The sequence below is a fragment of the Artemia sp. Qi Xiang Cuo genome, chromosome 15, assembly GCF_049724085.1.
Source record: "Artemia sp. Qi Xiang Cuo chromosome 15, ASM4972408v1, whole genome shotgun sequence".
Classification (NCBI taxonomy): Eukaryota; Metazoa; Arthropoda; class Branchiopoda; order Anostraca; family Artemiidae; genus Artemia; species Artemia sp. Qi Xiang Cuo.
This window is the reverse complement of record NC_142808.1, coordinates 5,157,854-5,173,599: the sequence shown is the minus strand read 5'-3', so window position 1 is coordinate 5,173,599 and position 15,746 is coordinate 5,157,854. Positions and strand designations below refer to the sequence as shown.

At 33.8% G+C, this 15,746-nt stretch overlaps 1 protein-coding gene across 1 annotated transcript in view; it reads left to right on the top strand.

Annotated features, from left to right (window-relative positions):
* defl (Integrator complex subunit 7) overlaps nt 1-15,746 on the top strand; it is a 156,684-nt gene that overhangs the window by 123,806 nt on the left and 17,132 nt on the right. Inside the window, exons 14-15 of the mRNA XM_089101069.1 lie at nt 820-924; nt 8,038-8,167. Coding sequence (XP_088957195.1) covers nt 820-924; nt 8,038-8,167 — 235 coding nt within the window. The remainder of the gene's footprint in view (nt 1-819; nt 925-8,037; nt 8,168-15,746) is intronic.

The following is a 15,746-nucleotide window of genomic DNA, read 5'->3' as shown; positions in this document are numbered from 1 at the left end:
ATCTTGTATCTGAAGATGCAGCTGTTTTAACTGCATCTGTAAATAATTGCTTTTTATTTTAATAAATTTTTTTTAGAGGTGACGTTCTAGCGTTGCTATAGTAAAGATCCATAAGGCTTCGATCTTTATTTACGACTCGAATGAAGCACACGTAACATTGCAATTAGAATTGAACAACAATTATGATGGATGTGTCTGGAACTAAATTCCAAATTCTTCCTATTTTTGAATTGGGACTCATCTTTCTGTTTAAAAAGTAATGTTAATATTAATCTTAACATGGAAGAAGTCTCTCTCAGGGATTAGAAGATCACCTAACTAACTAACTTTCTTTTTGGCATACTGACAAATGTTCTTGGTAGCGTAGGTACCATTCTCCTGATTCACTGCCTTCGGCCAGAAGTGTAATGCGTGGCTGGGGGCTAATCATCCGACGCTTAAGGACATCAGCAAAAAGGAAATTATCCCTGGATCTAATATTCGGTCAACTAAATGAAAACATTAAATAGTCAAATATCAATGAAATTAGATAATTAAAACTAAATGACATGGAATTAGTATTAAAGCATTGACTGGATCTCGGCAATTTATGATAAAACTTGCATGCAAAACTTGAAAAATTTTTCTTCAAATTTTCTGTTTTCCTTCAAACTTTACAAAGGAGATTTCGGGCCTTTGTGTCAATATTGTATTTCAATTGCGAGAAAGAACGTCTTGTATCCTTATTTGCTGGAAAGAGCTAGTACGACCAATTAAATGTAAACATTGTAAAGCTATTTTTTTTAGATTCATTCTTTTATTATTGATTTTAATTTTTAGAAACCAACATTACTGTTTAATGTTTGCCAGAGGAATTGAAGGAACAGCACTAAGGACCCATCAGCAAGGCCTCTTTTCTGAGGACGAACTAGCCTTTGATTTTAGGTAACTGTTATTTTAAATTATCTCAGGACTTTTTTGAAGTATATTTTCTGAGAATATGATAGCTTTTGATCTATGAGTCTTTTATGTTAATCTCATAAATATTTTCTGGTCTCTTTAAGGCCTGTTTTCTGAGGATGAACCGACAGTATGTGCACTTCTTCGAAAATTTATTTCAGAAGTGGTTTCTGCCTCTTTAAGGCCTTTATTCAATGAACTTATCTTTGGCTGTCTGTGTGTTTTTTTTGTTAATGTCAAAAAACCAACAAAGAGAAAAATCTCTAAAAAAAACCAAACAAACGAGACTGTGGCCAGTGGAGAGAAAAGGAAAACAACAGAAACAAAACAACGCGGATATTTCGCCTGTATACAAACAAGGCGTCTTCAGCACCAAAGACACACAAAAAAAAAAACCCAATAAAACCACCACCAAAAAAAAACAAAAATTTAAAAACGGCGCAAAAAAATACACGTAGGGAAAATATGATAAAAAATAGTTAATTAAGTGAGGACACCAGAATAACTGAGGAAAAATAAAAAAAACTGTAAATTACTTTAATTATTCAGTTGCGAAATAATCCTTTTGTTAGATATTACTGAAGCAAATCGTTTTGGTCTAACAGGTAAAATAGTCCCCTGGTGATTTTTTTATTTTTCCTCAGTTACTCTGGTGTCCTCACTGAAGTAACTCTATATTATCATTTTTTCCCTTCTTGGATTAGTTTGCGCCGATTGTACATTTTTTTATTTTTTTTTTTGGTGGTGGTTTTATTTGTTTTTAGTTTTATCTTGTTTTTTTTTTTTGTGTTTATTTAGTGCTGAAGACGCCTTGTTTTTATACAGGCGAAATATCCGCGTTGTTTTGTTTCTTTTTTTTTTCTTTTCTCTCCACTGGCCACAGTCTCGTTTGTTTGTTTTTTTAGAGATTTTTATATTTGTTTGTTTTTTTTCATGGCTGGCCGGTTCGGCTTAAGATCTTTCATTCGTCAGTTTGAAGGGCAACAATAATCAGCTTCTGTCAATTATTACTTGTCTTTAGTTAAAAAAACATGCAAATCTATTAAATCAACAAATTTTCTTAAAAAATTGCAAGAAGGAATCAGTGATTCCGAAATCTATTAATATATGTAACCATTTTTGAACTGAAAATGAAACAAAATTAAAAAATAAATTAAGCCTAATAGCTTTAAATCACGTAATTTATGAACAAAAAAAGAGACGTTTTAAACTGTCTAATGACTTAGATTATGTTTAAAACTTTTTAAGAAATAAACTTACATCTGATATTTTTATACGAATTAATGAAATGGCCCTGAGATCTTTTCGCCATGATTTTCATTTGTCCAAGGTTCTTTTGGTTGACAAGTTTAATAAACTTTTGTTTGAGAATTTCCAAGATTCAGATGTTTTTTATCATCGTCATTGTCTTGGTCCAGCAATTAAGAATTTGTCTTCTAAGCCTCTTAATATTCAACAGGAAGCCGTTTTGTTGAAAGGTTCAAAGTTCTGTTTTCCAACACCAGTCTCCTATTCTAAAATAATTTCAAAGGTGGAATCAGGAATTATGGCTTCTATAGATAAGGTTGATACTCCTCAAGAACTCAGAGCTGAGATCGTAAGAAAACTAAACACCTTTAATATGAACTTAATTGCTAAAGACATTTCACAAAAAAATAACATTAAAATCCTTTCTGATTTGAAAAAGGATAAATTACTTACTATCACCAGAGCTGATAAGGGAAACACGATCGTAATTATGAACACTGAAGATTATAATAATCAAATGAATTCCATTATTTTGAACACTATTACATACAAAAAACTTGATTTTGATACTACAGATAAATATGTAAAATCAACAACAAAGGAATTAGAGTTAATGAAAAATAATTTTCACATTACCCCACAGTTTTATAACAAATATTATCCTAGGGGTTGTTTGGCACCCAAGATCAATGGTCTACCTAAGATTCAAAAGACTGGAACCCCCCTCCGCCCTATTGTGTCAACTTGTCTGTCACCTGTTTCAAAATTAGGAAAATGGTTGTCGTGTAGCTTTACGTCCACTTTTGGGAACACAAAAATCATAGTTAAAAAATTCGACTGATCTTACTAATAAATTGCGCAAGTTCACGTTGGAGGAGAGTTCAATTCTTTGCAGTTTTGATGTTGTGTCCATGTATTCAAATTGTGATTTAAAAAGGTGCGATGATATTTTAAAAAGTAAATTAGAAAAACACTTTGATTTAATACAGGATGTGACGTTAGCCAGTCTGGATATTGATGTCATTATGAAACTAATTATGCTGGTAAATGAATTTTCTTTTTATTTTGGTTTTCGAGGGGAGTTTTATAGACAAATTTTTGGGTTACCTATGGGGGCTTCTCTTTCTCCTTTATTGGCAAATCTATTCATAGATGCCATTAAAACCTCCGCTATAAACAGTTTTAGAATCTCCCCTTGCTTCTGGGGTAGGTTCATGGATGATGTGGTCTGCGTTTGGAAACATGGGTTGTACTCCTTAGACCTTTTTTGTAAGCATTTAAATAATTTTGATAATAATATTAAATTTACAGTTGAATTTGAGGATAATAATCAATTACCTTTTCTGGATATTTTATTAATTAAAAGGGATTTCCATTTACTTTTCTCGATTTACAGAAAACCTACGCACAATGATAGGTATTTAAATTTTCATTCTTGCCACCCTATGTCGGTGAAAAGGGGGTTGTAATTTCACTAGTGGATAGAGCCTTTAAAATCTGTTCCCAGGAATTTCTGGATTCAGAATTGTTATACTTGAGGGATATTTTATTTTGTAATAGTTATCCAATTAAGTTCATTGATAAAATAATTGAAAATAGACGGGCCAAACATAGTAGTAGGGTTATTGAGGTTTTTCAGTCTTTAGATTTAGTTGTATCAAAAACCTTCATTTCATTACCATATGTACCTGGTTTGGGGGAGAAACTTTCACGGGTTTTACGTAAATTTGGTATTGATACATGTTTCCAATCGCTGAGGCCAATGAGTAGTTTTTTTTAGTTCTGGTAAGGATTTAACTCGGGGAAATTTAGTAAGTGGGGTGTATAAAATTCCGTGTTCTTGTGGGAAGTTCTATATTGGAAGGACTCACCAACAATTTGTTGAAAGGTTTATTGAACACCGTAATTCAATAGAAAAAACCCTACAATTAAGCAAGCCTCCAGAAACTTTCGTTTCAGCTTTAGCAGAGCATATTTGGCTTCAACCAGACCATTTTGTAAAATTTGATGAAGCCTTGGCTATTTCTAATGATAAGGGGTACACCCAATGGGCCAGGGAAGCCATAGAAATTAAAAAACATATGTTTGCTAACCTTTCCATAAATAGGGACACGGGTAGTTTAAATATTAACCCAATTTATGATAACCTTCTAAAGAGTGAATCAATTGTCAATAAGGGAGTAAAGATTTTAAATAATCACCAGGGGACTATTTTACCTGTTAGACCAAAACGATTTGCTTCAGTAATAGCTAACAAAAGGATTATTTCGCAACTGAATAATTAAAGTAATTTACAGTTTTTTTATTTTTCCTCAGTTACTCTGGTGTCCTCACTGAAGTAACTCTATTTTAGCATCTTTTCCCTACGTGGTTTTGTTTGCGCCGATTGTACATTTTTTTATTTTTTTTTTTGTGGGGGTTTTTTTGGTTTTTAGTTTTATCTTGTTTTTGTTTTTTTTTGTGTCTTTCGTGCTGAAGACGCCTTGTTTGTATACAGGCGAAATATCCGCGTTGTTTTGTTTATGTTGTTTTCCTTTTCTCTCCACAGGCCACAGTCTCGTTTGTTTGTTTTTTTTTAGAGATTTTTCTCTTTTTTGGTTTTTTGTAATTGCTGGCCGGTTCGGCTTAATATCTTTCATTGTTAATGTCAGGAATATTTCTATCTTATTTCAGGTGTTTCTTATCAAATTAAAGCATCTTTTGATCTTAGGCGCTTTAATGTTTAGTATAGGAACAGTTTCTTATCTCCGTGAGAATTTTTCCTAAAAAGTTTCCAGAATCTATGTATTTTCCGAATACTTTCTGGCCTCTTTAAGACAGTATTATTCCAAGGGTGAACTAGTCGTGGATTTTTGGCACTTTTTTAATTTGTTTCAGAAGCAGTGTTTAAGCTCTATTCTAAAGATAGACTAGTCTAAAAACTTTTTCCTATGCTATTATAGCCAGCGCTATTGTGCTGCCTATTTCCGCTGCGCTATTGCGATGCCTATGATAGACTAGTCTTCGATTTTAGGTACGTTTTTATTATTTTTTTCTGGGAATATTTCAAGGCCTCTTTCAGGTGCTGTCTCTGAAGATGGATTTATATTTGATTATGACAGATTGCTTTCCTATATCTATTTCAGTAATTATCTCTGGCCTATTTTTTAAGCATTAACATTTGTTTGATTTCAGAAAAGCGATTTGATTTTAGGTACATTTGAAGGAGTTTTGCGTAACTTGGCTTTTACCGGTCAATATTCAGATATCTTGGGGTGTTTTTTTTTCAGAAATGTGGTTACTAGTTGACAGAGAATCAAAAACTTTTATACTTAAAAATATTTTGCTCTTCTTTTGGAGCTCACTGGTGTTTAATTTTTACATGGTAGCACATTAATTGCTTGTTATCTTGGTCGTGCTTGTTGTTTTAAGAAATAAAATTTAAAATTGTTTATTGGATTCTTTTTTAATTTATCCAAGTTTATATAGCCTATATTAAAAAGCGAGTATTAAAAAGATGTGAAAGGAGGGAAATATATAGACTTAGATGTATTATATTCTTGAGCTAACAAAGTAGTATATACTATGTCTAAAGTCTATGTCTAGCTCTATCTCTAAATATGTTTTCTTTTTTTATTTCTTTTTTGTATCTTTTTGTGTCTTTTTTTGGTACTTGATTATTGTCGGTGATAACGGTGGGCTAATTTCTGTCAAAGATTACTACGCTAATTAATAGGGAGTCTAAAACTGAGAAAAAAATATTATGTTCACCTTTTGGGGATGATCAGTGTTTCGATTTTTATTCTGTAGTGCATTAATTGCTTTTTGTTTTATGCTTCTTGTTTTAAGAACCAAAAATTAAATGTGAAATTGCTTATAAGAATTTGTTGGATTTACTTGTCAGCATCAAAACGTGAATAGAGAATTTACGCTTGGTTTTTTAATTCTGCATTGATTAGGGATTCGCTACCAGAATCTGTAAAAGTGTTGAAATTTGGAGTAATCTTTTTCACTATGAATCTTTTTGCTAATCTAGTCTTATTGCTAATCTTTTTTAGTATATAATCTTTTTAATATAATCCTTTTGCTAATATAGGATTTGCTAATCATTATCACTGATTCGTATTTATATCATTATGTATCTATAGCGATTCATTTTTTTTACAATAATATGCTTTAACTACCTCAATATTTACCTTATTCTATGATTGGGTGTTTTAAAACCCTCGGAGAAAAAAATTCAAAATGATTATTATTATTATTTATTTATTACCCGTCAAAAAAAAAGGTACAAAAGACGGAGTATCCTATGCTAATTAATAGGGAATCTAAAAGTGAGAAAAAATATTATGTTCACCTTTTGGGGATGATCAGTGTTTCGATTATTATTCTGTAGTGCATTAATTGCTTTTTGTATTATGCTTCTTGTTTTAAGAACCAAAAATTAAAATGTTAAATTGCTTATAAGAATTTCTGAATTTACTTGCCAGCATCAAAACGTGAAACTAAAAAAGAAAAAACACAAACAAAAATGAGAGAAAAAAACACATCGAACAGATTACAAAGACGAGAAACAAAAACTTTTAAGAACCAAAAATTAAATGTGAAATTGCTTATAAGAATTTCTGAATTTACTTACCAGCATCAAAACGTGAAACTAAAAAAGAAAAAACACAAAAAAAACACATCGAACAGATTTCAAAGACGAGAAACAAAAACTTTTAAGAACCAAAAATTAAATGTGAAATTGCTTATAAGAATTTCTGAATTTACTTGCCAGCATCAAAACGTGAAACTAAAAAAGAAAAAACACAAACAAAAAAGAAAGAAAAAAACACATCGAACAGATTACAAAGACGAGAAACAAAAACTTTTAAGAACCCAAAATTAAATGTGAAATTGCTTATAAGAATTTCTGAATTTAATTGCCAGCATCAAAACGTGAAACTAAAAAAGAAAAAACACAAACAAAAAAGAAAGAAAAAACACATCGAACAGATTACAAAGACGAGAAACAAAAACTTTTAAGAACCAAAAATTAAATGTGAAATTGCTTATAATAATTTCTGAATTTACTTGCCAGCATCAAAACGTGAAACTAAAAAAGAAAAAATACAAACAAAAAAGAAAGAAAAAAACACATCGAACAGATTACAAAGACGAGAAACAAAAACTTTTAAGAACCAAAAATTAAATGTGAAATTGCTTATAAGAATTTCTGAATTTACTTGCCAGCATCAAAACGTGAAACTAAAAAAGAAAAAACACAAACAAAAAAGAAAGAAAAAACACATCGAACAGATTACAAAGACGAGAAACAAAAACTCAATTATACACTGCACTGCAGGTACGTGACATTTTACTTTTTAAACTCCCAAATACTGAACAAACATAAGCAATATGAGCATCGTTGCATCAAGCCGCAATTGGTAAAAAATTTAACCAAATAGTCATCAGTGAATTAAAAATATACAGTAGATAATCATATCAACTTGTCTAAATATGACAAGAGACGGTAAAACAATTAAACGACACTTTCGTCCGCTGGTCTTGAATTCAGATCACTCTCAATAAATGGTTCATTTACTCCGATATGCATAAATATCAGAAACAAGGGAATTTCAGAAACAATTACAGAAACAGAAATCAACATCAGAAACTAAATATCAGAAACATGAAAAGAATGACGTGTTTAATTTGCAAATAAAAAAGTAAAATCCCAGATATTTTGTGAAAAATGTTCTTAAAAGAAAAGATCAAATAATAAGAAAAAGGATAGGAGTTGGAAAAAATAATGCTTTATCGTTTTTTTAACTTCAAATATGTGTAAACAAATCGTATTTAAAGATTCCAATTTCTCATTTATTTTAGCCCCGATTTGCCCAAGTCACTTCGCCAGTGTTGCCTTGAAGTAAGAAAAGCATATGATACTGGTGTCAAAGTCGGAGATGTTTTGCGAAACCTTGCCAACAAAAAAGATTTACAACCTGTTTCCCATGTTGTAAGTATGTTATAAGATGTTTCACAGGAGAACCGTTTTATGTCGGTCACTCATCTAGATCGTGTTTAAATAGCTTTATGACATTTCTGACCAGATTTGTTCTAGTAGAGAAGTTAAATAAAAGTTCAAATAGGGATATAATTCTTTCAATAGACAGTGATAATGATAACAGTGATAGAAATTCACAAAAAATACCAAATATTTCGGTCACATCATCAGTAAACCGTGACCGTCATCAGTAGTAAAACTTCACAGTAGTAGTAGTAGCAGAAAAACATCAGTAGTAGACGGGCACTGCATATGTGACCGAAATATCTAGTATTTTTGTGAATTTCTATCACTGTTATCATCATCATTGTCTATTAAAAGGATTTTATCCCTATTTGAACTTTTATTTATCGTCATGGAAAGGCAGTGTGGTCTCCGAAATTATTTAAGTAGAAACGTTGTAAGCCTCCAATTTAATTGCTAATAGTTTTTCTATACCTTAATTGAAACCAAGACCTCCGAATAATGTAACTTAGAAAGCAGTTGTCCAAGACCTCCGAATACTGTTGTAAAGCAGTGAGAAAGCAACTTACTAAGTGGCTTTGTCATAAACGCGCGATAGTGGTGATTTCTTGCTGGTGATTTGTGGTAGTTTTACGCTTGGAAGAATGTTTGAGTTTATTTTTGTTCATTTTTGGTATAATGGAAATCTTTACTTTTCTTTGAAAAACTTAGTTTGTGGAAAAGTATTTTTTAAATTAGTTATTACAAGAATCAATAGCCATTTTTACTAAATATTAATTTAATTTTCTATGTATCTTACGTGATTCTGCTAATTTCACCGGAAACAAGTAACTTTACATTTTTTCTTGGATTGCTGCATCAACTCCTTTGTTTTGTGTAAAGCTGCCTACTTCTACCACTCCCGCTAAATCTCTACCCCTATATAAAAATCTTCCCTTCTTTATTTGGCATATCAGTGGGCTATTTTGCTCATTTTCTCAATTATTTCTGATTCTTCAAATTTAAATATGTTTTGAGTTGGTGGGAGCGCTTTACAGAAACCGTTCCATCTTTGTTTTTTTTTTGTATGAGTAAGTGGAGCCCGCGCCTTACTTCCGCTTCGAGAAATTGAAAAAACATAAAAATGAGAACATATCCTATCCACGAGAAAATAAAAAATATCGATATCATACGATTTTCAGCCCATAATGCAATTTGCAATGTCGATATTTTATCTAATTTCATGGACTTCCCGGTATGTATCGATGATACGTCATTCAATATGTGACACGGCTAAGGAAACAAAAACGGTAGGTAATGAAATATCTTGCCCTGCGTGAAATAAATTTCTGCACTCAATTGCACAAATACTATAAGGTGGGAAAGCATGCATGCAAACTCATCAACAAGCAGCAATAATGTCTCTTATTGGATTGCCTAGACTTAAGACGACAGCGGGTAAACTTTTCTGCTTTGCAAATTTTGATATTCCTCTCTTTAATTTTTTTTCTTTCAAAACTAATACAGAATTTAACAATTTGGAATACCTTGATCCCCATCCTGACACTAAACACTAAAGGGTATTAAGGTGGGATTTTCAGGGAATGTTTAGAGGACATTGAACTAAATCACAGCAAAATGTATGCATGCAGGTTGAAGGACGTATCAGCAATGTCCTAGGAACTGCTTAGGGTATTAAGTTGAAACTTTCAGAATATGCTGATCTCGAATGTTGAAAAACGGTGCTATGCTTCTATTGCCACCATCACTACTACGACAATTACTACTATTGAGACTAAAGGTATTGAGGTGAAGCTACCAGGGAATTTTTAGTGGGATGTTGAGCTAACTTAAAACAAACTGTGTTGGTGTAGGTTTTCAAAAGGGTGTACCATCAATCTAGGGCATTGGGTTGAAATTTTCAGGGTTTGTTGAGGAGATATTGTACTAGCCCAAAGGCACTTTAGCATAATATTGGTACTACTACTGCTACAACTGGTACTGCTGCTACTGCTATTGAAACAGTAGCTGAAACTTTCAGGGAATACTGGGGGGGGGAATTGAACTAAATCGAAACTGACTATGTCGATGTAGGATATCGAAAGAGTGTAACAGCTATATCCCTGGAAGAGCTTAATATGTTAGATTTAAGCTTTCAGTACATATTGAGGTGGACGTTGAACAAATCAAAAGGTACTATATGCAAACTTCTACTAGTGTGTCTACTATTATTGCTATTACTACTTCTAAGGCCAGAGTATTTAGGAGAAATGTTCAGGAAATGTTGAGGAGGATGTTGATATAAGAGGCAGAAGCGTAGCTCCAGAATTTTATTGGGGGGAGGGGCAAGAGGAGAATTCCCTTCGGGGAAAGGGGTGTTGAACATTTGTGAAAATCCCGAGCCAAAATGTGTTTTCAAGATACCTGAAAACTTGTTTTGGGAAATCATTTTATTATGGATACTGAACACACAGTGAAAAAAACACCCAATTTGCTTGCTTTAAGTTTTCAATAGCACATTTTTTTCTAGCGGTGGTGAAGATCAGTTACTATTTAGCAAAGACACTGTTTAGTTAAATTCAAAACATTGCATAATACATAATAAACAATAAACATACATTAAACAAACATAAAATACATTAAACAAACAAACATAAAGTTCTGATGCTCGAGTATCAGCAATGAGCTGTTGCAGCTACAGTAGTATAGTGTAAACATGCTTTCGGGTGGGCGGAGGTGAATTTAGTATGCAACCGGATTTTTTTAGCTAGTTTCAACACTAATGTTGCCGTACCTATCCCCCTCCATTTTCCTCGACCCCCACGTCCACCACAGGATGCTCAATCTCATAGTTGAACCAACTGCTATTCTTACAGCCCTGTGTTTCATGTTTTTCAGTTGATTGTGATTTGAAAATGGCGTCTGACTTGTAACCTCCTCCTTGAGCATCAAGAAAAAATCACCCCTTTTTTCTCGTTTTTCTTTATCATAAACGGGCATGGGTAAATTAAAAAAAGATATCTGCTCGAAGTAAAGAACGAAATTGAAACTTAAAACGAACAAAAGTTACTTGATAAATTATAGTTGTTTTTCCAAATTGTTAGGGCAACTGCCACTCCCCCTTGTCCCTTCCAGAAGACGACACTGAAAAGAGGGAAATAATTATATTGGTCGTTCAGTGCCAGAAATAGATCTGAATTCTGATTCTCCCGTTTTTCTTTTCTGAATTTCTTTCGAGTCTGCTATAATGAGCTGTTCAGATATTTTGAAGTTGCCAAAACCCCAAGGCCCCTGCCTTGGGGTTTTGGAAGTTTTTTTGCAATAATAAAATCCCACCTCTAATCCTCTCAGTGACGCTGTGATTTTGAAAATTATTGGATTTTGGTTACCCAAAATTCTTGCGGGCATAAACTCAACTCTGCAGTTAAAAAAATAAAATAAAAATGGATTATTATACATCTTAATTGACTTTCCGTGGTTCAAATAGGATATTAACCTGGAAATAGCGAGAGATCCAATCAACTCTATTAGTCCTGTCAACTCTTAGGGAGATTTGGTCTATATTGGGCGGAGGGGCCCCTCCAAGAGAGCAAAGAATGATGAACCATTCACTCAACGAACAACTGGTTGGCCAGTTGTGACCCTGTTACCGAGGTTTTACCTCCCAAATCTGGAGTCCTTGGGAGACACTCTCTCCCAATCAACTCATATTTCACCAGATCCTTTGTCAATTCGATATCCTGAATTGAAATCGAAGACTGATAGCCTATAGGCTATCAAATTGAACAGTGATGGCTCACGAGTCATCCATACCAAATACTGGTGGCAGCTACAGACTTGGAGAACTCCCAAGATACTGGTAGTGAAAAGAATCCGCGTTTTCCGAAGAGCCGAGTTAATTTAGCCTATACAGTAGCCTACTTTAGCGAACGGTAAAAAATTGCACGGCGAAAAGACGGAATTAGTTAAAATTTTGCAAATTATAATCTGGATGGGCGTAGCCTAGCTAGAAGGAAATAAGATCTTATGAATTTTATAGAACACGTGGCAAATTAACTTGTGAAGACTATCGGCTAATTAAGACATAACAAGTTTTCACGAGAATAGCGGAAGTAAATTTGACCATTTGAGAAAGTACTCTCATATGGATTGAAACAATTATTGTGATTGCTCGAATTTTGAAACAATGGTGGACAGAGAGAAGATTAACACAAGGTCTAGAAAAGAGCAAAACTTAATTGTATTATATATTAAGTCGAGAAAAATTACCGCGGTGAACCTATATGCAATTTCAGCTAAAAGTATCCAAGGGCATCCATCATCAAGTGGAACCCAATACTTTTCAGGGTGTGAAATAGACAATTGTGACCCGTACGAAGGGAACTTTGCAACAAAATCATGAATAGGACGATCACCTGTAAGAACGTTGGAGGGAAAACAGAATAGACTGCATACTCAGAAGGAACTATTTCCAGATAGGGGATACCCAAATAGAGAAATAAAAACGATACAAAAATACTATCAGGAAGGAGCACACCGGGTAATATGAGAGAGCATGAAGTAGAAACAGACGCGGTAATACAGGAAGAAAAATCATTATATGAAAATACGCGGAAACAAGACAAGCTCACCCTCAGATGCTAGGCAAAATGACGGGGAGTTGCCAATCAGAGATAATAGATATACGGAACAAAAAAATATGGAACGAACGGATCCTGAAAGTGAATTGAGAGAATGTAACGGCAGGAGGAATCGAAGTAGACGGATTAGCAGGAGCAGTGTGGGCTCAATTTCTAGCAGGGGGTCACGGAAAAATAATCTTGTAGATATGACACAACATGTATTAATTTTCACGAAGGAAGAAAGAATAGCCAGAGAAGAAAAGGAGGAGAAAGACAGAATTACCAAAGAAAAAAAGGAGGAGGCTGAAAGAATAGTCAGAGTAAAAACTCGTGATTTGTATTCAGATTTTGGCATAGCTCCACTTGATCAAATCATACAAAAACTAAATTTATCGCTTGCTTACTCTGCTTTCCACAATAATCTTCCACCTCAACTCCTAGCCTATTATAATATTAATAATTCGGAAGCCCATTGTCTCCGTTCATCCAATAGAGCCTTTAAAATTCCTAAATGCGTTTCTAGTGCTGCCCAGCAATCTCCCATTTACAAATCTATTATTCAATGTAACAAAATTCCCTCCAGTGTTGAACTAGCCACAAGTTTCTGCAAGTTGTATAAAAATGTAACAAAACTTGTTGGTATAATTTATTATTTCCATTTTTAACAAATTTGCTCTTATTAGCCATGTTTTATTCTTCTATTTTTTTTTTTCTCTTTCAGTGTTACTTTAATTTTTTTTTCTCTTGGTCCTTAACAAGTTATCTTCTAGGATCTTTATTGTTATTAATGTTTGTGTTATGTTTTTATTCGAATAATAAATTGAATTGAAATTGAAATTGAAAAAAGAAGGAGGCTGGTAGAAAAGAAACAGAGACAGATAGAGAGGAAAGAAAAGCATTTATGGAAATGATCGCTGGGAGAAATTCCCAAAGGCCTCGAAGATACAACAGAGTAAATGCATACAATTTACCTCCAACCAATGAAATAAAATGAAGATTTACCTCTACAATTTTGAAAAAAAAATACGATGAATTAAACGAATGGCCGAGAGAGAACTGGGTGACATTAATTTGGTCCTGCCTTAACCACAAAGCACAAGCTGCATTTAAGGCATTACCAATGCTTTACTCAAAGACTTTGAAAGATTAAAGCAAACCAATTTTGAAAAGTTTCAAATCTCCCCCGAGCACTTTCAAAGAAGCTATAGAAGCGAAAAAAAGCGAGACAACGAAACGTACAAAGAATACGGGTAAAAATTAAAAAAAATGGGTATAAAATGGCTAGATTTAGAGAATTATACAATGTTAGAAGACCCTGAGGAAATAAAAGAAAAGCTCACGGAAGTGATAGAAAAAACAGTAATGGAATAGTTTTTAGAAAATACCTATCCAAATATGAGAACGTACTTAAAACAGAAAATCCCCGAACGATTGAAGAAATGACGGAAATAGCGGATAGGCACACTGAAATTAGGAAAGAGGCATTCCAGCCTAGAACAAAACTAGGAGGTGGCAAAAGGGACGAATATGTTAGCCCCAAGGAATCCAGTAGAAACTGTGGTTTTTTACCACTGTTTCTACTGGATGCCTTGGGACTACCAGCTGTTTAATCTCTAACACTGCCAGTCAAGGACCCACAATAAAGAAAGATCGCTAGAAAATAGTTACAGGGCTTCAACGAGCTAAAGAAGGTTTGAATATGGAATCTAGGGCAGAAACAATTGCTGAAAACGAATATCTGGTGGAGCATTCAAAATTCCTTGCGCCAATGGCAAAAAGGGTGTATCTGCAGAAATAGCAAGAAAACAAAGATTGAGTATTTTTGTTTATTCTGGGGAACTTTTTTGAGCACTTTATCTGGTAGAATTTTTCCGCATGCGTGCATTTTCAGATCCAATTCCACTAATGAGGGATTTCAAGAATAGAGGGGAGTATTATCTCTCCACTCCACTTTTTAGATATAGCTTGCCTTAATTTGCACTTGCAAGCATTTACGAGTTCCTCAACTGATCGACATTAGCGTGAAAAAGCTATATTCTGTGCAATACTAATATTTTTGCCAGTTCTCTCCTCTCCTCCAGCCTAACTCCCACGATGTGACCCAGATCTTTCCACGTTCGGACACCCTATTTGCGCTACACTTATGCACCTAGCGGAAATTTTACGGGAGTGCTACCTAGCAACGTGATCTCATTGTACGAACGTCATTGTCATCACTTTGTTTATAATCGGAGATTATAATCAGTGTGAAAAGGTGACCAAGCTCGTTTACGCTTGTGCTGCTATAGAAGCGAAAAAAAGCGAGACAACGAAACGTACAAAGAATACGGGTAAAAATTAAAAAAAAATGGGTATAAAATGGCTAGATTTAGAGAATTATACAATGTTAGAAGACCCTGAGGAAATAAAAGAAAAGCTCACGGAAGTGATAGAAAAAACAGTAATGGAATAGTTTTTAGAAAATGCCTATCCAAATATGAGAACGTACTTAAAACAGAAAATCCCCGAACGATTGAAGAAATGACGGAAATAGCGGATAGGCACACTGAAATTAGGAAAGAGGCATTCCAGCCTAGAACAAAACTAGGAGGTGGCAATAGGGACGAATATGTTAGCCCCAAGGAACCCAGTAGAAACTGTGGTTTTTTACCACTGTTTCTACTGGATGCCTTGGGACTACCAGCTGTTTAATCTCTAACACTGCCAGTCAAGGACCCACAATAAAGAAAGATCGCTAGAAAATAGTTACAGGGCTTCAACGAGCTAAAGAAGGTTTGAATATGGAATCTAGGGCAGAAACAATTGCTGAAAACGAATATCTGGTGGAGCATTCAAAATTCCTTGCGCCAATGGCAAAAAGGGTGTATCTGCAGAAATAGCAAAAAAAAACAAAGATTGAGTATTTTTGTTTATTCTGGGGAACTTTTTTGAGCACTTTATCTGGTAGAATTTTTCTGCATGCGTGC